Source organism: Phyllobates terribilis, unplaced genomic scaffold (genome assembly GCF_046119375.1).
Source record: "Phyllobates terribilis strain yellow unplaced genomic scaffold, ASM4611937v1 Scaffold_3__8_contigs__length_932513732, whole genome shotgun sequence".
Taxonomy (NCBI): Eukaryota; Metazoa; Chordata; class Amphibia; order Anura; family Dendrobatidae; genus Phyllobates; species Phyllobates terribilis.
The window spans coordinates 433,123,262-433,145,277 of NW_027362763.1; the positions used below are offsets into that span (position 1 = coordinate 433,123,262).

General features: G+C 43.0%; 1 protein-coding gene across 1 annotated transcript in view; it reads right to left on the reverse strand.

The window, feature by feature from the left end:
• Positions 1 to 8,566: 8,566 nt before the first annotated feature.
• MDN1 (midasin AAA ATPase 1) overlaps positions 8,567 to 22,016 on the reverse strand; it is a 253,888-nt gene continuing 240,438 nt past the window's right edge. Inside the window, exons 90-102 of the mRNA XM_073675707.1 lie at positions 20,773 to 20,931; positions 20,154 to 20,255; positions 18,151 to 18,352; positions 16,556 to 16,729; positions 16,238 to 16,398; positions 15,886 to 15,966; positions 14,825 to 14,940; positions 14,364 to 14,538; positions 12,731 to 12,804; positions 12,180 to 12,294; positions 12,033 to 12,096; positions 10,664 to 10,806; positions 8,567 to 10,035 (exon numbers count right to left, since the gene is read on the reverse strand). Of these exons, the coding sequence (XP_073531808.1) occupies positions 9,847 to 10,035; positions 10,664 to 10,806; positions 12,033 to 12,096; positions 12,180 to 12,294; positions 12,731 to 12,804; positions 14,364 to 14,538; positions 14,825 to 14,940; positions 15,886 to 15,966; positions 16,238 to 16,398; positions 16,556 to 16,729; positions 18,151 to 18,352; positions 20,154 to 20,255; positions 20,773 to 20,931 (1,755 nt within the window). The 3' untranslated portion in view covers positions 8,567 to 9,846. The remainder of the gene's footprint in view (positions 10,036 to 10,663; positions 10,807 to 12,032; positions 12,097 to 12,179; positions 12,295 to 12,730; positions 12,805 to 14,363; positions 14,539 to 14,824; positions 14,941 to 15,885; positions 15,967 to 16,237; positions 16,399 to 16,555; positions 16,730 to 18,150; positions 18,353 to 20,153; positions 20,256 to 20,772; positions 20,932 to 22,016) is intronic.

The window sequence follows — 22,016 nt, forward strand, 5'->3', positions numbered from 1 at the left end:
AAGCCGGCTATTCAAACCATGTTTTCTATGACGCCCTGGAGTGTTTCAGAATAAAACATACCTGGCTGCAACCGTGTAACCAGGTTCTGATCCACACTGCCATGGAGTGGGTAGCATGAATCGAGTGACAATGACCAGTAACCTAAAATGGTACATAACTACCCTGGAGACACCTGGAGCACTTTTTGAAAATGGGTACATTACCTTTGTACCGCTCGCTTGGCACAGTACTAGTCACTGCTATGTAAAAGTTATGTATAGGTGCAGAGCAATAACTCAGCAGAGTCCCTTGGATGCAGCCCATCTGGGCTCAGAGTCTTGTTCACACTGATTTTATGAGAATATTGGGGTACGTGCCCACGATCAGGAAGAGCAGCGTTTTGGATGCAGCTCACCTGTGCTGCGTCCAAAACGCTGCATTCCACATTACAAGCACAGTGGATGGATTTATAAAAATCCCATGCCCACTGTGCTTCTATATGACGCTGCATAAACTCACGCGCGGTGCTGGTTTACGAGCCGCAGAATGTCAATTATGTACAGCGGAGACGCTAGTCTCCGATGCGTAGTTAAACCCATAGTCATTCATTAAATGCGTTAAATCCGCATGGTTCAGTGAACACATGCAGATTTAACTGTGTGATTAAAATGCAGCATGTTGGAAGCAGATAAAATATGCTGCTTTCAAAACGCTGGTATTTCCTGATCGTAGGCACATAGCCTTAAATGTCTGATTAACAGCACTGGCATCGGCTACATCAGAAGCTCTCTTCTTTGGTATACACAGTGCTGAAGAACCCATTCAGTAATTCTGCCTTGTCTTGATCCTCAGTGACCAGCTCCCCATTACCATTATTTATTTGTATTCGATAAAAACTATACCACTCATTATACCATATAATTCACTTAAAAAAAAGGAAGAGGAGGAAAAAATATTCGCAAAAGAAAAGAGTTTGGCTTCAGTCGCTATATTCTGAGAGCCATACTTTATTGACTGAAAGATAAAACAAGTTATCTCAAGAGCTTGTGGGCTTTTAATGGTACCAGTTTGAGGTCCATAGCACTTTTTTTGTTTTGTCATGAATATCTCAAAAATAACCAAAGTAAAGCCAGATTTTGGTAAGAACTTACCTGTAAAATCCTTTTCAGCGAAGGAAGGGAGACACAGATTCTCTACTTCGTGGGTAGGCGGAGCCCCATAGGATAGTCACCTCAGATTGGAAAATGACGACCGGCCCCTCCAGTATATAGGCTCTTCCTACTCCCATGTTCATCAGTCCGTACACAAGCTAAGGAAGAGCAGACCAACCAGCAGAACAACATATCCCCTTCTGAAATTTCAGAAATGAGAGAAAACAGGTTATGTAATAGAAACACACAGTCTTAGGCATACCCCATTGGACCTGACAACTGTGTAGAGCTGGCGAAACTGGAAGTAGAGCCGTAGAGCGCTAAACCCAGTCCAGAAGATCGACATCAGGAAGGAGACGCGCTGCATCTAGAAACACAAAAAAACACTTCTGCCCTGGGAGGGTGCTGTGTCTCCCTTCCTTCCTTCGCTGAAAAGGATTTTACAGGTAAGTTCTTACCAAAATCCAGCTTTCAGCAGCAGAAGGGAAGGAAGGGAGACACAGATTCTCTACTTCGTGGGACGTCCTAAAGCAGTACCTACTTAAGGGTGGGAAATAGAGGCAGAAGTTTCCATACCCCAAAACTTAGGCAAGAGCGCAAACCGTGCTAAATAACGGAAAACTAAGGGATAACTTAAATTACCGCCGCCTGCAGGACCCTGCGTCCCAGGGCCGCATCGGCTGAAGCACTTACGTCCACCTTATAAAACTTAGTAAAGGTGTGAACGGAGCGCCAGGTGGCCGCCCGGCAGAGCTGTGCTGCCAAGGCCCCCTGACGAAAAGCCCACGATGAGCCAATGGCTCTCGTGGAATGAGCTTTAACTTTAACCGGACAAGGCTCGCCCTTGAGCCGGTACGCTTCCAGGATAGCTGAACGGATCCACCGAGCTATCGTGTCTTTGGAAGCACGTTGACCACGCCGACGACCTGCCGGAATTATAAAAAGAGAGTCCGACTTCCGAAAACCTTGAGTGATAGTAAGATAGAACTTCAATGCCCGCACTAAGTCCAACGAGTGCAAGGCCCGCTCCCTTGGATTCTTAGGTCCTGGACAAAGAGAAGGCAACACAATGTCCTGATTAATGTGGAATTGTGACACTACCTTAGGCAAAAAATCTTCACGAGTACGAAGCACCACGCGATCCGGAAAAATTCCAGAAAAGGAGGTGAGCAAGAAAGTGCTGCCAATTCCGATACCCTTCTCAAAGAGGTGACTGCCACCAAGAAGGCCACCTTCCAAGAAAGTAGTGAAAGTTTAGCAGAATCCATAGGCTCAAAAGGCCTATGCTGAAGGGCTTCCAGGACTAGATTAAGCCGCCATGGAGCCACAACTGCCCTCCGTGGCGGAAACTGACGTGCGACTCCGCGAAAAAAAGAGCGCACATCCCTGCGAGAGGCAATAGCCTTCCTAAAAAGTGCGGAAAGAGCAGATACCTGTCCCCGCACCGTACTAACTGCCAAACCCCTGGCCAGACTAGATTGCAGAAAGGCCAAGAAGTTGGGGATGGAAAAAACCCTCAGGTTTCTTGAGGATCCAGAACACCATGAATAGAAAGACTCCCAAGTTCTGTGATAAATCCTGGACGTAGCTGGACTCCGGGCCGCCCGCAAGGTAGCAATGACCTCGGGCGAAAAACCGCGACGGGTCAAGATCTCGGTCTCAAGAGCCACGCCGTCAAACGAAGGGACCTCAGGTCCGGATGACGAATGGGCCCCTGAGTGAGCAAGTCCGGGCGAAGGGGCAGCGGAAACGGAGGTGCCGCCTGAAGAGACACCAGCGTCAAATACCATGTCCTCCGCGGCCAGTCTGGTGCTATCAGAATTATTGATACCCTTTCGAGTTTGATCCGTCGGATCACCAGAGGTAGTAAGGATATCGGCGGAAACGCATAGATCAGCTTGAACTGACCCCACGGGGCCACTAGAGCATCCACCGCCACCGCCTCCGGGTCCCTGTACCTGGACATGAACGTCGGAACCCTGGCGTTCAGCCTGGATGCCATCAAGTCCACCTGAGGAGTCCCCCAACGGGAACACAGCAGAGAAAACACTTCTGGATGGAGACTCCATTCCCCAGGGTCCATTGCTCGCGACTGAGGAAGTCTGCCGAGATATTCAACACCCCTGGAATGTGAATTGCAGAGATTGCTGGAACTTTGGACTCGGCCCAGACCAGGATCCGAGAGACCTCCGACATGAGACTGGAACTCCTCGTCCCGCCTTGGTGATTGATGTACGCGACAGCCGTAGCGTTGTCCGACTGGATCCGGACCGGTAGACCGCTCAATAAGACCGTCCAATGTTGGAGGCAGAGAAATATTGCTCTCAACTCCAAAATGTTGATCGGGAGAGACGACTCCTTTGGCGACCAGACCCCCTGAATCCAGAGGTCGTTCCAAACTCCCCCCCCCCCCCCCCAGCCTGTCCGGCTGGCATCGGTTGTCACCACCGACCATCTCGGAGGAAGGAAGGATTTCCCCACGGATAGTGTCTCCGGACATAACCACCATCCAAGAGATTCTCGCACCCTGCGGGAGATAATGACCGAGCGATACAGAGAAGTTAGCGATCGATCCCAATGGGTCAGAATAAGGCTCTGGAGATCCCGGGAATGAAATTGTGCAAATGGTACTGCTTCCATAGTTGCCACCATTTGACCCAGAAGGCGCATGCATTCCCGAAGGGACATTGACAGCGCCGACCTCATAGCCTGGACCAGAAGACGAAGGTTCGTCTGTTTGACAGGAGGCAGGGACACAACTGCCCGAACAGTATCGAACTGCATCCCCAGGAAAAGAATGGACTGTGCTGGCTCCAATGACGATTTCTTCCAATTGATCAGCCACCCGAAGTCCATCAGGTACTGAAGGGAGAGATCGCGAGCCGCTATTGCCTCCTCCGCTGTGGGTGACACTATGAACAGGTCGTCCAGGTAGGGGAGGATCGTAACCCCCTGTCTTCGAAGAAGCGCCATGAGAGGAGCCAGAATTTTTGTAAAAACCCTGGGAGCCGAGGCCAACCCGAAAGGCAGGGCCACAAACTGGTAATGGGCTTGGCCTATAGCGAAACGCAAGAAACGCTGGTGAGCCCAGCCGATAGGGATATGCAAATAGGCGTCGCGGATGTCTATGGACACCAAGAAATCGTACTGCGACAGGGTCGCTATCACCGATCGGAGAGACTCCATGTGGAACTTCCGTGTCCGGACGTAAATATTCAAATCCCTGAGATCCAGCACCGGACGAAACTTGTCCTTTTTGGGGACCACAGAAAGGTTGGAATAAAAACCCTTTCCCTGGTCTTCCGGAGGAACCTGAACCACCACACCCTGCTGTAGGAGAGAGTCGACCTCCTGAAACAGTGCGGCAGACAGTCTTGCCACGGACGGAATGCCCGTCAGACGAAACCTGTCTGGAGGCAGCGAATGAAACTCTATGAAATAGCCTGCCGACATAACCCGTGTCACCCAGGCGTCTGCTATGTGGGATGTCCAGATCGACCCGAATTGTAGCAGACGACCTCCCACCCGAGAGCCCTCGGGGGGATCCCTGGCGTCAGTCAGCCTTAGCGGACTTTTTATCAACCTCCCGTCTGTCCTGATGGGACCGTTGCTTCCAAGGAGTACGAGATTTCTGGGCAGATCTGCCGGAGGATGAGGGACGACCCAATCTCCAAGAAGGCTGACTGAATCGTCCCCTGGCCCGAAAGGACCGAAGACCTCTGCCGGGCCCTGTCCTGCTGGCTGTGGATGCCACTGCCTTTTTCCCAGGCAGAGTAACATCCTTAGCTTTAGCTTTGGCAATTAGTTCCGAAAGATCTGAACCAAAGAGCTGACCGCCCTTATATGCCAGACTAAGCAATCCCTGTTTGGATACTGCATCCCTGGTCCACTGTTTAAGCCACAGAGCTCTTCTAATCGTGACTGCCGAAGCCTGAGCCCTGGACAGAATTGAAGCAGTGTCCAGTACTGCATCTCTGCCATAACACATAGCTTCTTCCATTCGCTGAAAAAGCTTTTCCACTTCTGAACGCGAAGTCCCATCCTGCCACGCCGCACGCAGCTGATCCAACAACCGCAGAGAAGCCTCACCGGCCCACATGGCCCCCAAGGCCGCTTGGAAACCATGACCCGCGGCTTCATAGATGGATTTCGCCGCTGACTCCGATCTTCTGTCCAAAGGATCCTGAAGATTGGCTCTCCCTTTAACAGGAAGCAGGGAAGACTTGGTCAGCTGAGACAGAGATATATCCACCTCAGGAGAGGGAACCCAATTAGTAACCATCTCCTTGACACAGGGATATAGGGCATCAAAAAAACGCATTCCTCGGAAGCGTTTATCCGGACACTGACGCTCCTTCTCCACCGCTTCGTTAAGTTCCTCATGCGCAGGTAATGTAGAACGAACACGGCGCGTCTTCTGATACAGACGGCCCGACCGAGATGGTCTTGTCGGCTCTTCAGACAGCTCTAATACTTCCCGCATGTCCTTAATAAGCCCATCTACGCGACCAGAAAGAGAAACAGAGCGATCCTGTTGATCCTCCTCTTCGGACTCAGAAATTTCATCAACCGAATCTGTTGGTGAATCCGAAGCCTCTGATGCTCTCTGCGAGGGAGACAACGCCACCATAGTCTTGCGGCGCTTTTTACCTCGTGGCATCGGGTGTGATCTAGCTGACACCCACTGTCCCAGGAGACTAGAGAGACTATCAATGGAGCGAGTGAGCGCCTCCACCTTAACATCACTGAGCGTTGAACTTGATGTAGTAGAAGGCCTGAGTGTATCAGAGGCGTGCGACTGAACCTGAAACGGATCAGGAGACCGATAAGCACTCCCAGGCCCCTGATCCGACATGCCACCCACACCAGATGCCAGGATGTACAACAAGGATGGCAAAAGAGTGTGAAAGCTGCACAGCCTGTTTTCAAAACTCACTTTTTTTTTTTTTTTTTTATATATATATGCGACAGGCTCTGAAGGGTTAAAGCTCACCCTTAGAAAAGAGCTACCCCAGAAACGCCGAGCAAAAAATCAATAGGGGGAAACTCCCTTAAACACCATGTGTTTCCCCTAAAGCTCCACTTTTTCAGAAGGGGTTAACATCACAGCAACTATAATACTACGCAGCCTAAAAGGTAAGTGAAGTAAATAGCTTTAGGAGAGAAAGCGGCAGTGCTCACGAGGACTCCTAATAGGTAGCCTGGAGAGACAGCACTGACAAAGAACCCCTGGCAGAGGTAGAGGGGACTCACCAGTACTGCGGCGACCGCTCCTCCTAAGTGTGTGGATGGATGGGGAGCAGAGAGCAGGAGGCGCCGCTGGACGCCGGAGGGAGAAGCAGGGACCGCCAGCGCACGCTCAACCAAGCGCTTCCTGCCTAAGTAATGACGGCAGGAAGCCAGGAGACGCTAAGACACGCCCCCGCTAGACCACACCCCCGCTAGGCCACGCCCCCGCTTATTCAAACAACAAAAACGAGGGCAGAAAACTTCCTACCTCTATGAAGGCAGGAAGCAAGTCAATAAAAGCAAGAAAACGTGCTATTGCCTCTCGCAGGGATGTGCGCTCTTTTTTTCACGGAGTCGCACGTCAGTTTCCGCCACGGAGGGCAGTTGTGGCTCCATGGCGGCTTAATCTAGTCCTGGAAGCCCTTCAGCATAGGCCTTTTGAGCCTATGGATTCTGCTAAACTTTCACTATTTTCTTGGAAAGTGGCCTTCTTGGTGGCAGTCACCTCTTTGAGAAGGGTATCGGAATTGGCAGCACTTTCTTGCTCACCTCCTTTTCTGGAATTTTTTCCGGATCGCGTGGTGCTTCGTACTCGTGAAGATTTTTTGCCTAAGGTAGTGTCACAATTCCACATTAATCAGGACATTGTGTTGCCTTCTCTTTGTCCAGGACCTAAGAATCCAAGGGAGCGGGCCTTGCACTCGTTGGACTTAGTGCGGGCATTGAAGTTCTATCTTACTATCACTCAAGGTTTTCGGAAGTCGGACTCTCTTTTTATAATTCCGGCAGGTCGTCGGCGTGGTCAACGTGCTTCCAAAGACACGATAGCTCGGTGGATCCGTTCAGCTATCCTGGAAGCGTACCGGCTCAAGGGCGAGCCTTGTCCGGTTAAAGTTAAAGCTCATTCCACGAGAGCCATTGGCTCATCGTGGGCTTTTCGTCAGGGGGCCTTGGCAGCGCAGCTCTGCCGGGCGGCCACCTGGCGCTCCGTTCACACCTTTACTAAGTTTTATAAGGTGGACGTAAGTGCTTCAGCCGATGCGGCCCTGGGACGCAGGGTCCTGCAGGCGGAGGTAATTTAAGTTATCCCTTAGTTTTCCGTTATTTAGCACGGTTTGCGCTCTTGCCTAAGTTTTGGGGTATGGAAACTTCTGCCTCTATTTCCCACCCTTAAGTAGGTACTGCTTTAGGACGTCCCACGAAGTAGAGAATCTGTGTCTCCCTTCCTTCCCTTCTGCTGCTGAACGCTGGATTTTGGTAAGAACTTACCTGTAAAATCCTTTTCAGCGAAGGAAGGAAGGGAGACACAGCACCCTCCCAGGGCAGAAGTTTTTTTTGTGTTTCTAGATGCAGCGCGTCTCCTTCCTGATGTCGATCTTCTGGACTGGGTTTAGCGCTCTACGGCTCTCCTTCCAGTTTCGCCAGCTCTACACAGTTGTCAGGTCCAATGGGGTATGCCTAAGACTGTGTGTTTCTATTACATAACCTGTTTTCTCTCATTTCTGAAATTTCAGAAGGGGATATGTTGTTCTGCTGGTTGGTCTGCTCTTCCTTAGCTTGTGTACGGACTGATGAACATGGGAGTAGGAGGAGCCTATATACTGGAGGGGCCGGTCGTCATTTTCCAATCTGAGGTGACTATCCTATTGGGCTCCGCCTACCCACGAAGTAGAGAATCTGTGTCTCCCTTCCTTCCCTTCTGCTGCTGAAATATTTTTTTTTAAGTTTCAATATTCACCGTATAACATATATTTCCTATTTTATTAGTTTGGACAATTATGCGATGATACAAAATATTTAGTTTTTAGATTTCGCTATTAGTTTTGCAGGAAAAGGGGGGTGGCTTTAACCTTTCATAGGCCCATAGCAGTCATGACAACCCATCAGCACTTTGTGGGCCGATGGAAGAAATCCTCTCCATTGTTAACCTCCTAAATGCTGCTGTAAGTAGATAGAAGTGGATGAACTGTTGCATCTGATTGCAGTACTCTTGGGCGCCCACTGTACATCCCTGGCACCAACTCTGTATGGAGAGGGCTCAGCTCTAAATGTATGGTGAATAATACCACAGGATTAGAAGTAGTGCTCAGGATAAATGGGCTTGTTCTAGGACAAAATCCAAAGAAAAAACTGAAGTGGCACTGATAAGATAAAGAGTTTTATTTAGAAACTTTCAGTCTGCGTGATCTTATGATGATTACCAGGTATCAAGACTCCCTCCTGGTCCTGCACCCCTCAAAATATCAAGATTTCCTCAAGGATGTTGTCCAGGATTAGAAAAACATGGACAATTTCTAGACATTGCACCACACTTGTGCACAAATTCTCTAAACATTTATTTCAACAATGTGGATTGTATTATGTGTATCTAATCACTGTAGTTCCATCGTGTAGATTTGAGGGACATAATGGATGGGGTACGCTTCATTTGACCTTTATCTCATACTTTATCAACAGACAGAAATAACATAGCAGTCCATATTAGTAGATTGCTACCTTCTATGTACTATTGAAGCTTTTATTCCATAGTCTGTAGTGGAACACAACCCACCCAAACCACCATAATTGGTGTTAAATCCTCCGTAAAGTTGGTCATAGAGGACATAATTACTGTTAATGAACTAAACAATTTTACAATACTAAAATATATTCTGACTAGAACACTAAACTAAACCTTCTCCACTTGTCAGAACACTTATTTTGTTCATGCTTCCAAATGAGGTTTGATTCATAATGGTAATCACAGCCTTCAGTTCCCCAACATTGGAGATAAATGCCTGTGGGAGAATGCAAATGCACAATACAAAATAATATCTGAACGCTTGGATCAGACAGGTCTCTTTCTTTCGGAAACCAGATTGATACAGTTACGAATGATCTTTATTAGGCTGCATAGCTATGGGGTTAACAAAAATAATTAAAAAAAGTTAGACATGTGTGACAGACAAAGAACTTGTATTTTCTAACAATATAGTACAAAATGTGCAGGCTTCACAGTATAATGTTGTGATTTACGATACGGAGTATGGAAAACAAGTCAGACCACAACAAGAGTAGAAATGTTTGGATTCTCAGGGAACTAGGGAACTTTGGTTTATTAGAAAAATAAAACCTTGGATTTTTGTATTTGTTTTACTTGGGAAAAATACAAACATGTCCTACATTTCTACATATTATGCCTTACAATCTTTCCCGCAATTTGTCCGTCCACTGTGCACCGCAAGAAGCAGTGTGCTTGGTATTAGAATAAACCGGTTATGTATTACATGAGGATGGTTAGATGGCTATAGGATGCCATCACACATTAGAAGGTAAGCCATTTTCTAATTGAGAGGTGCATTGCATAGCTTCCTGCATCATTGAAATGACTTGACCTGAGCTGCAGGATATGCAGTTTTATTCCGCTGTGCACAGTTCCATGAATCTTCCCCAATAATCTCTTCATTCTGCTGCTGCCAGGCTGCAGTGCATGTATACAGGCATGGTTTACACATGTTCTGAGGTAGTCACCAGCTCAAACCACTGCCTGAGGGCATCGCTTAGGGTTTCTGGAAGAGTGTTCACATCTCGAAGAATGATGTAGAATGGAAACGGAAATTGTTCCATGTAAGATATCATTTTTGGCATCTCTTTGGGGTCAGTAAAAATTGGCACTTTAATATTCAAGATGGAATCCTAAAAACAATATGAGATGGTTAACGGCTACACTAAGGAAGACAGAAAGAAAGAGGAGGCAGCAGTGCAATGGGTAAAGGAAAGAATGTATTCACTCCCACCCGCAGAAGCAGTGTTTTTACTTCTCCATCTACACTAACACTACAGTAAAGCTATAGTAAAAATTCATACCATGTTAAATCCGCTAATATAAGTTTAACAATATTTAATCGGCATGTTTTATCCTCTAGGGATTCTGCATCAAGATGGATAAGTGGAAGGATACGGGTTTATATTCTGTTTCAAGCAATTTGAAATACAAAGGATAATCCCCACTTGTATTGAAACTTATTGGAAACACTCAAAAATAAAAGTAAAATTGATTTGCACCAATTTAGACAGAATGTAATAGTGGAGTCATACATGGACGTTATCTTATAATTATGAAATAAGTTATCAATCTGTAAGGATACAATTGTAATGAAAATGTTCTCACCACCATGTCATTATACTTTTTTATATATATTATTTACTTAATTTCTGTTTATTTTTTCCTGCTTTGTCATCTGCCCATTTTTGTTTGTACAAAATGGACCCTTGGTTAATATGGAAAGACTGCATCTGCAAAAAAACACTACAAAACATTTACCTTGGAAGTAGGGCTGTCCAAAATAATGAAAATAATAAATATGTTAGCGTTGCGGGCTGCCTTTACTGCTCTTGTGACACGCTCTGTCCCCTCTACAAACAATCCTCTTCCATCAGATACTATTATAAGCAGTTGGGCGGTTTCTGAAACAAAACAATGTATAAGGAGTCATTATCCAGAATCGCATTCTTTTAGGGATGCTGATGTTGCTGCCCATCTCATTATCAGAACGGAGCTGATGAACACTGGAATGCATCATAGGAAAAGGGTTCTCTGCCTCCAAGGAGTAGGTAGGAACTTAAAATGCAACCCATCTAGATAAAATCAGTAATAATGAGAAAAGGTCCCAAACACTAGAAAAACTTCTCTCTAGAAATTAGCAAGAGTCTTAAAATCAGGACACTGGGGTTGTGATTGCTTTATGGGTACTGGAGTTTTCATCATAGAGGGTTATGGTGCATTTTTACAAGCAGAGCCCCAGTCTACAAGCCTGTACATTGATTGAAGCTCCTAGTACAAGGGCACATCTGGCAATAGACTATGACAGTGAGTGATGCAAGTGAACACAGCATTGTGCTAGAAATCCAACTAAACATATAATACAAAACCTAAGATAGAGACAAAATGAACATATACCCTGCTATAAATAAGTAAAAAGCAATAGTGCATATAAATAACACACGGTACTTAGTATATTAGGTCCCAACTGGGAACAGCTTGGCGCTGCTGGGATGACTTTTACGCTTTTTTGATCAAAAACATAGCTTACCAAATACCCCATGTTATTTATATGCACTATTGCTTTTTACTTCCTTACAGCCGGGTATATTTTCATTTTGTCTCTGTCTTAGCTTTTGTTTGTTTAGTGGCAAATGTGAACATGCTCCTACACTTGCATGTATACCAACTTATGCTCCAGTTCATTTCTTTCGGCTTTTCTTGAATATATATTACATCTGCTTTCATTTTTATTTTATTAATATTTATTGGGAGTCCACTAGTTAAAAAAAATAATTGTTTTGACATCGCAGCGGGAACAGAAATAACTGGTTTTAGTTCCCATGCAATGCCTTTAAAGTACAAGTCGGTAAAAGAATACTTCGGCTAAAAAAAACGCTACAGAGTTGGGGCAGGAAATAGGTTGTTTATGAAAAGGGATAAGTAGAACATTTAGAAGGATTACCTGAGGGAAGACGTTTAATCTCACCTTAAGAACGGCAAATTCCCAGCAAAGGTAGGACAAGATTTGATGGTAAAGAATACTTATTCATTGATGAATTCATAACACATGTTGGTTTAACCATTTCTGTTGGTTACATTGCTAGAATAATCACAGGACAAGCCATATAATGCACAGAACTTCACTCACCTGGATTACTGCTTTGAAGCATTTGTTGTGCGGCAGCAAACATGGGCACACAAGATTCTAAAAACTGTAGGGGGAAAAAAGGTGAACCATCAGACCTGGGACAAAAAGGCAAGCTCATGGATTAGATATGTAGATTTCTTTGGTTACCTGGGCCAGCAGTGTTTTCTTTTGCTGAAACTTGCACTGGCTGAGTATTCTGGAGCCAGACTGCTCGCTAAATTGTTCATGGAAGGGATGTAAAAGCTTGACGTTTTCTCCAAAACTAAGGTAGAAACAGATCATGCAAGTGTACATATATTTAGCAGGAAAAGGTATGACCACATTTAATGGGGCCCCATTGAAAAGTGAGGAAAGAGGATTCACACGGTTGACCAACTGAACTGTAATAATGTAAACAGCAGAAACTAAAGAATCGATAGCAGCATTCTACATCAGATCATACATACTCACAGCTGAGCTAAACAGAAAATCATCGCGGTACTTTTCAAAGTCAAACACAGGATTTAAAAATTCTATGGCAGAAACCGGAAAATGTTCCCCATTATACTCTCCTTGACAACTTGACACATTTTTACATAGGATGGTTTAGATGGGTAGTGAAATCATAGTGTCATTGGTAGATAAAGAAGTTAAATAAAGTTTCTACAAATAAAACATAAGCAACGACATGGTATGCATACTCAACAAAAGTTGAATACCTGTACACAGCGATTTGACCAACTTCCAGGAGTGTCAGTGCATTTCCGATCACTGCCAGGGACTCATAGGCAAGCTAAGAAAAAAAATAAAATCAAAAACCAACAAATTAATTTTATCCCTCGAGATAACCATCAAACCAGATTTTTGGATATTAATTCCCTTCCCGAATTAGCACATAAATTAGGGGTATACATGTGTACAGTGGGCTCAGAAGTTGAGCTCCCTCCAGGCGTGGCTGTTGCTAGCTATATTAAGTAGCCAACATCAGTCTCTGACAGCCGCAGCTGGTAATCTTTTAAAGGGTTTGTCCACTACTAGGACAACCCCTTTTTCATTCCCCATGTTTTCCCACGATAAAATAAAAAAGCTTATTACTCACCTCCTGTGCCAACGCCATTCCAGCGGTGTCCGCACTCCTATTCCCGATGCTCATGTGAGGTTATGACATGTGAGCCCTGCGCCCAATCAGCGCTGGCATCATTGTCCTAGGCTTCAGACTTATAGTCAAGAGGAAATGAGAGGTGTGGCTGTCTGAAGGTGGGCACAGTGACGCCAGGACTGATTGAGAGCAGGGCTCACGTGTCATAACCTCACATGAGCCCCGTGAACAGGAGTGCTGATACTGTTGGAACGGTGCCAGCATGGGAGGGGAGTATAAGCTTTTTTATTTTATCAGGGGCAAACATGGGGAATGAGAAGGGGTTGTCCAAGTAGTGGACAACTCCTTTAAACATTGTTGTCAATCTCGGACAGTGGAATTTAAATGTTTACATGAGTGTGTTCATGCTGGCTCTAACGTGAATGTCTGTTCCTATGACAGCTGGGGGTATGCTGAAGACCCCCACTGATGTCATCTCTGTTCTGTGATACTCAGCCATAGGAGACCGAATTTTTTACCATTTACTACAATACTGTGTTATTGCACGTTATAAGGGGGAAAAAAAAAAATAAGTTTTTAAAAATATACATAAAAAAAGTAAAATCATTCCTTTTTCCCCCTGTTAAAAAATAAAGGAAAAACATTTTGGTATTGCTGAATTTGTTAAAGTCTATTAAAATATAAAATTAATCCGATCGGTAAACACCATAAAGAGAAAAAAAAAATCAAACCGCCAGACTAGCATTTTTTGGTCATTTCACCTCCCTAATAAAATGTCATAAGCAATCAGAGCATCATATGTATACAAACTTGGTATTACAAAAAACATCTGCTCACTACGCAAACAAGCCCTCAATCAGCCCCATAAACAGAATAAAAAGTAATGGGTCTCGAAAAATGGCAACATAAAATTTTTTTGTTTGGTATTGCTGTAATTGGACTGACCTGGACAATCATGTTTCTAGATCATTTTTACTGCACAATGAATGCCATAAAAACAAAAACAAAAATGGCGAAATTGCATTTATTTCATCATACTTGAATTTTTTTTTAGCACATTATATAGTCAAATGAAAGGTGTGATTCAAAACTACAACTCGTCCTGCAAAAAAACAAAAACAATAAGTCCTCACACGTCCACGTTGAATAAAAAAGATACTGCTCTTGAAATAGGAGGAGGAAAGAATGAAAGGCAAAAGCTAAAAAATCACTGGTCCTAAAAGAGTTAAATACCCCGGGTGACAAATTCTAACCTGTTTGGAGTGGTTATCAACCATACTGGATGAATCATCTATAGCTAAACAGATCTGGTATTCTCGTTTGCTGGGCTTCGTTCGGCGCAGCCAGATTTTGTCTTTGCGGAACTGACTGGCTATGTATGGAATCACTTTCCGCATATTCAATCTCTTCCCAGTTCTGTAATCCCCTCTGCAAGAGTTAAATCAAAAGAAGATTATGGAATCATGCTGCAATAGATACAATGACCTTTTCTGTTCAGTCACAAATATCCTTCAGTAACAATTTCTGATGTTTAATCAAGTAACTGATTGATATTTGTGTAACTGGTTGAATTGTTCTCGTCAATTAATTCTTGCTAATGCCATCAGGAGGCGGCTTGTAAAATATACGTTTCCTGGGAGGATGCAGCGAAAGTCACTGTCTTCAGGTGAACATATTCCTATATTGAAATAACGGAACAGAACTCTATACTCACTTGAGTTTGGCGGCTTTTGTAGGCTCCAGTATAAGTCGGAGCTGTTCACACAACTGCTGAGACAGGGGAGCGGTGAGAAGAAGGTAATTCTGCCACATTTCAGCAGCTGACTTCTCCTGTAAGAAAAATGACAGCCGACTAGTAGTATTTTATACAGTGAGAATGACACCATTGTTATATACTGATTTGTCATGTCATCAGGAGAATGAAATAGTTGATAGATGGGATGAGCGTATAAAAAGGACATGGAGTGCTATGCGGCAGAATGAGGAAGATAACACAAAGGAGAATTTCCAATTTAACAAACCTCCAATGACAAAAAAACCCCAAACCTTGGTTAATTAAAGAGGTTTTCCCATGTTCATTTTAATCAATAGATCTTGGAATAATAATAGCTTCCACAATTGGATGTGTCTAAAAAAAAAGTTCCTGTGCTGAGATAATCTTATAATTGGGCCCCTGCTGTGTACTGTGTAATGGCTGTGTCTGACCGTGCAGGAACATGGTCTGATCATACCACAGCTCCTGGGCAGGGGAGGAAGCAAGAGAGTATACAGACAGGAAGGACACCATGAGATCTAAAATGATTTTTTCTTTCTAGTAAAACTTTGCTTAAAAAGAGGCAGGGAAATGTTTTACCTCACAAAAAGAACAATTTGTGATCCCATGCGGTAATGTCTGTATAGTCTTTTGCTTCCTCCCCTGTCCAGGAGATGTGGTATGATCAGACCATGTTCCTGCACGGTGAGACACAGCCATTACACAGTACACAGCAGGGGCACATTTATAAGATTATCTCAGCACAGGAACATTTTATTTAAACACATCCATTTATGTGACTTATTATTATTCAAAGACGTATTAATTAAAATGTACTTTGTTTGTGGGAAAACCCCCTTAACACTAGAAAAAGTTAGAGTAGGTGAAAAATCAAAACAGGATTACACTGGGATAAAATGGACCTTCAGAGTGGTGAATGTAAAAAAATGAGGGAACCCAGTAAAGGCAAAGGAAGAAAAGTTCCAGTATTCCCAAATGAAAGCTTAGGCTAAAGTCCTCACCTCTTCAGCATCACCATGGGCGTACCAGGCTTCAAGCTGCTTTTCAAGTTCTTTCCTCAGCTCTTCAAGATTTTGTGAAGACTGTTCAGAATACAGAGTACATTGAAAATATATTTTTTACTTGCATGCTAGTAACACTAGTACATGGAGCAAATGAAACATAAAACCTTAACGACAAAGCCAGAAGTAGCATAGTAGAAGTTTACAAAAACATGTCATGAAAACTATTCTACAATATGGCAGAAACGTTCCAGCGCCTCCCGTCAGATGGCAATGGTAAGTCTAGGCACACAAGTCTTTCGGAGTGAAATATACAAAAAAGATCTATAGCAATGAATATAACGGGTTATACCTGCACGGGTTGCTCTCTTAAAAGATCCCAGACAGTATGTATAGTTGATTCCATGCTTCGGTCAGGTTTCGCCATGTCCGTATTTGTGGGTTCAGAATCTCTGATCGGTATCTCATCTTCATTACTTACACCCTGCACCTCAGGTTCGGTTTCCATGGGCCCTGTGTGTGAAACAGTTGCCTCCTTAATTCCTTTGTAGCCCACAGCAATTAATTATATTTTTGTGAATAAGGCACATGAAATGACTAATGCCAAAGCAATCCTTATGAATTGGATAATGCATATTTTAGAATATTGGCCCTTTTTCTGAACATTTACCTTGTGCAATGGACTCTCTGGACTTCGATTGCTCCGGCTTTAGCTGTTCCACGCTGACAGATTCAAGACACTCATCTTCTTGCGTCTCCATTTCCACATCCTCCTGGGCCGCACTTTCATCCTTTTCCTCTTTCTGAGGCTGTATGGATTTCTCTTGCTCTTTACTGGCGGTATCTGTAAAGAAAATAAAGAAATCCAGCACCCGGTAAAGACATCACTGTTATAGCGGAAAATACAGAAATGTCAAATAGAAATGGACTAAAACGGGTCACCTCACATTTACTGTGCATTTCCCAAGTAATGCAATCCTCATGTACTAGTAGGTGTCATTCAGAATAGCAATCATTAGCCACGTCAAGAGTTACTCGCTATGTAGTGACAGCACACAGGGTTAAAACACAAATGTCTGGAGAAAGCAATTGCTCAGACGTGCGCTATGCCTCGCTCAAGGTCAAGTTAGGCTTCATATGTTCTCTATATTGGAAGAAATATCGTAAAAACAATGGGGCATCCATATCAAGCTAAATGCGCCAGCATTCAGGTGCAATTTGTGCAAAAAAAAAAACAGACCGCCCTTCCTGCCAGATTTTCCATTTTTGCACCTTTTTTTTTTTTTTTTTTTGCCTTTTCTTTTAAGAGACCTAGCTATATCAATGTAAAAAAATATATATATTTAAAAGTCATGTGAGGACTTTTTTTGTGGGATGAGTTGTACTTTTTTAATAACACACTATGCATTTTATGTCGTATACTGTACTGGAAAGCGAGAGAAAAATTCCAAGTACAGTGAAGTTGCAATTAAGCAATTGATTTTTGGCTTTGTATTTAGAGCGTTCACTATTTACTCAAGTGATTCAAACTTACATATATTTTTTATTTAGAAAAAAATAATGTTTTTTTATTTTATTTTTGTAATCCCTTTAGAGGACTTGAACCTGCGATCAGCAATACCAGGAACATGGTAACCCATGATAGCAGTTACAATAGCTCGACCCCCAGATAACACTGTAAAAGCATTCACAGTGGCATAACAAGTTAGCATCTGCAGTTGGCGCTCAGCTCTACTCACGGCTATTAGAGGCAGATGATGGCGGAATAACACAATCATCATCTGCTGGCAGAGATGCAGGCCCTGCTCCTGTCCCTGCATCAAAGACAGAGACTACATATCATTGTACCCTTATGTCCTATGTTGGTGTTATATATATATATATATATATATATATATATATATATATATATATATATATATATATATATATATATATATATATATATATATATATATATATATATATATATATATATATATATATATATATATATATATATATATATATAAAAAAAGCTGATATTGTGTTGTATATTTTCTGGCACAAAGTATAACTAATAGGTGGTCTAAACTTACATTTATCAAACTAAGATAAATATGGCACATTTTAAGACTTTCCAGTTTTAACTTTGCACTGTCTAAGAATTAAACGGTTTTGATAAATTTGCCTTAATGTTTAAGAGTTAAACATTCATCAGCTCGGCACAAAGTAAAATGAATCTGTGAATGTCAGATTTGCATAAATCAGTGGATGACAAGTTACCATATGTCTGAGCATCAAAAGACTCGGCTCCCTGCTTGATGTGCTCGTAAGCGTCAGCTTCTTCTGCCTGGTGTTTGGTTTTCTTGTCATGGTCTTCCATTTCACTGCTGGATTCAATGGTCTTCAGCCTTTTGTGGACTTGTTCAGTGTCATCCCCCAAAGTGCGATTGTCATCTGTGTGGCCTGGTTTTCGCTTGAAACTCTAACAATGAATATCAGGTAGATAGATATAGGTCAAGAACAAACACTGAAAAGATGACTCAAGTAACATGTAGCCTTGAACTCTAAAGTCTAATGTATCCACATCTTATGTGTGCTGTAAGCTATTGTTCCCTGTAACCAGCCAATTTAGACATATAAAAATGGTCTGTCCTCAAGATCATCATTTTTAGCATTATAGATTCAGACGGTGCTTTCAGACCATAACATTGACTTTGAATGGTTTATCACCTGCATTTTACTACCAATTATTTTTGAAGCACACAAGATAAATGAGAATACAATATAGCCATCTGGTTTACTGCTGAATAATGGCTCTTGAGCAGGAAAGAGCCAAAGATAAATTAACATGTCACAACCTCAGGATACCCTTATTTTACGGTATCAAGGCTCAGTCTCTTGCAAAAGATCAGAGTCTACACTAAAAAGCAAATTTTGGTGAAATTTCATGCCACTGAGCTGAGGAATTACAAAGTCTTAGATAAAATAGGAAGCTGCTAAATTGTATGCAATTCAAGCTGTGGGACTCACACGTTATAAACCCTTAGGCTAAGTGCCCACGATGCAGAAATGCTGCATATTTTTTCCGCTTCTCCCTGGCAGGAAAAACGCATGCGGATTTTACATGGGTTTTTCCCGCCAGGTAGAAGCGTTTGTCAAGCGTCTTTGCATCCATTTCTGCATGCGGGTTATCAAGCGCTTTTCCAAGCGATTTTAGCATCACTTGGAAAGTGCTTGACAACTTGGTCACACTATATAAATCCATGCAACCGGCATGGATTTATAGTAGTGTGACCAAGTTAGTTAAAAAAAAAAAAAAAAAGAATAAGAATGGTAAAAAATAAAAAAATAAAGTTAATACTCACCTTCCGTTGTCCTCCCGGTGTTCTCTGCTGTGTTGGGCTGCTCGCGCTGTTGTGAAGGACCTGCGGTGACATCATTGAGCCATGTGATGGGTCACATGACTCAGTGACGTCATGGCAGGTCCTTCACAACAGCGCGAGCATTGCAAGAGACCGGACGGAGCAGACAAAACACCGGGAGGACATCGGAAGGGGAGAATAAACTTTATTTTTTATTTTAAATTCTTTTTTTTTACAGTTTCTATGGTACCCAGGTCTGGATGAGCGTCTCCTCTCCTCCAGACTTTGGTACCATCCGCACACAGAAACGCATAATATCCGTGTGTACAAATGTACTGACACGGATATTATGCGTTTCAATGCAAGTCAATGGTGGCGATTACGCTGCGTGTCCGCAAAATTAACTGACATGCTGCAGATTTTTGAGCGCAGCATAAATGCTGCAGAAAAATCCGCAGCATGGGCATTGACATTGCGGCTTGTCATTGGGGACCATGGGGGCGGATTACCAAGCGTTTATGCTGCGGAAATTCCGCAGCATAAACGCTTGGAAAACGCATAGTGAGCACACAGCCTTACAATACAAACGTTATTCATAGTGTTTACAAGCATTTTGGTGGACAATTTTTACATTGTTACACATTTATAACCTACTGCATTCTGAATACTATAAAGAAGTCTATAGGACAAAAAAATTAAGAAAAAAAAGCCCAAGGAAAACTGTGATTTGAGGGGGAAATAAAAGACAAAACAAAAAAAACAGGACACAAAAGAAACACCAACGACAAAGTAAAACGTATGTTTTATGCTATATACAGAAAAAAATTCAAATGAAAAAGGCAGTGAACACCAGAAAAATAAAAAAATGCTGCATGTGAACTCAGCATTAATGTCTACAGATCCTAAAGACAAACTGCTTACCTGAGTCGGATGGACGCTCTGTTTCTCTACAGCCATACGTGCCATCAGTTTCGACTCATGCCCCTCAGAATGACTTGCATCGGCTGATCCTGTCCCATGCTCCTAGAGAAGAATTTCATTCATGAATTGGCAAACCATTACTCAGGAAAAGGCTAAGTTACAAAGATAAAATAACTTTTCCACAATAATAATTTTCAAAACTTTCATTTTCAAAGGCCTACTTGCCAGGGTTGGTCCTAATTTCCAGCAGCTGCAATGACTTAGTTTAAACACAGAAAAAAGCATATAAAACATGACAGGAGCTGGTTGTTTGGCTCCTTTCAATAGTTAAGCCAGTCCCCTTCTCCTGTATAACTTATTTATTGACAAAGAATGGGGCTTAGCGAATAAAAAGCTATTCACATCATACACATTACCACCACAGGGAGGGGGAGGAAGCCCTCTTTTGTGCTGAGGTGAGGCCAAAGATGGTACTGATAGGTACAATGCTCACAGCGGGTCAATGGTGGAGTTTTCATAATGAAAGTATATTACCAAGTTGTATTATTTTCAATTTGAAAATCATACGTAACAATTTATCAAGCTGGAAAAGCCCCAAAGCGAACATGTAGTAAGTTACCTCCTTGGCTTCATCCTTTTCTGAGGCGGCACCAGCCAGTTCAGCCGCGGTGTCGCTCTGCAAGTTGTCCTCTGCAGTTTGCCCACAAGTCTCATGTTCCATTCTCTGAGCAGAGTCGGGAACCTCTTCATCTTCAGCAATTTTTTCTTCCTCGTCATTCTGACAGAAAAAAAAATGTCAGCCTGCCGATATATATTGAGACTTTAAAAGCCCTGAGCATGTAGAATAATGGGCTCCTGAGTTCATGCATGAAGCGTATTGATTGCTGCGTAGCTTCTTTATAAACTAGTGCGGCAACGTAACATTCATTAAAAAATGTCTTCAAAGTCGGTAGGTAATATTTGTCTCTCTCAATCTCTACATAGCGATGACTCAAGGGACAAAACATTGTAGACACAGAAGTCATAAAAGCGGCGCCCACTAATCTAAAGACTCAAAGGTAGTGATGGTCCAATATCTTTTGTGTCCAATGCAAACTATAAAAGTGTGCGCTATACAATAAGAGACAGGAAGAGGAAAACATTTCTAACTGTCTTGTCAGTATTAAAAGGGTTATAACCTATCGGAAGCATAGATGATAACTTACTGATCGGTGGAGGTAGCACCAATTGTGAGCAGATAGGGGAATTATTATCTGCATCGGGGAACTTTTATCCCAGTTTTAAAATGGTGCATCAGGTCGAACGCTCGAACAACGCTCCATTCTCTACGGGACTGCCAGAAAAAGCTAAGCGCATCACTTGAAAGCCCCATGGGCAATGAATGGATCGCAGATTGCACTTGTTGCTGCTGATCCATTCTAATAGAGATAAAAGTTCCCCATTCTGCCTGTCAGTGCGGGTAGATAGGAAATAACTTGTTTTAACCAACAATCCCTGTAATTTTCTCTAACCATCTGTGCCCATTTTATGGCTTGTACAGACTGACAAACTTTTACTTATATGTGAAGTCATTCAAGCAAGTAAAGAATATATTAGAGAGATACTGACTTTCTTTAAAGGGGTTGTCCACTACTAGGACAACCCCTTCTTTAACTAAATGTTTGGCCCCAATAAAATAAAAAAAACAAACATATTCACCTCCCGTGTCTTGTGCCTGCGCTGTTCCAGCAGTGTCGGCACTTGCGGTCCTTGGGCTCTGGTCTGATGAAATGACATGTGGTGCCCAATCAGCACTGTGGTCACTATCCCCGCCTTCTTACGAAATTGAACATGAAGAGGAAGTCCAGGCTGCAGCTGATTTCT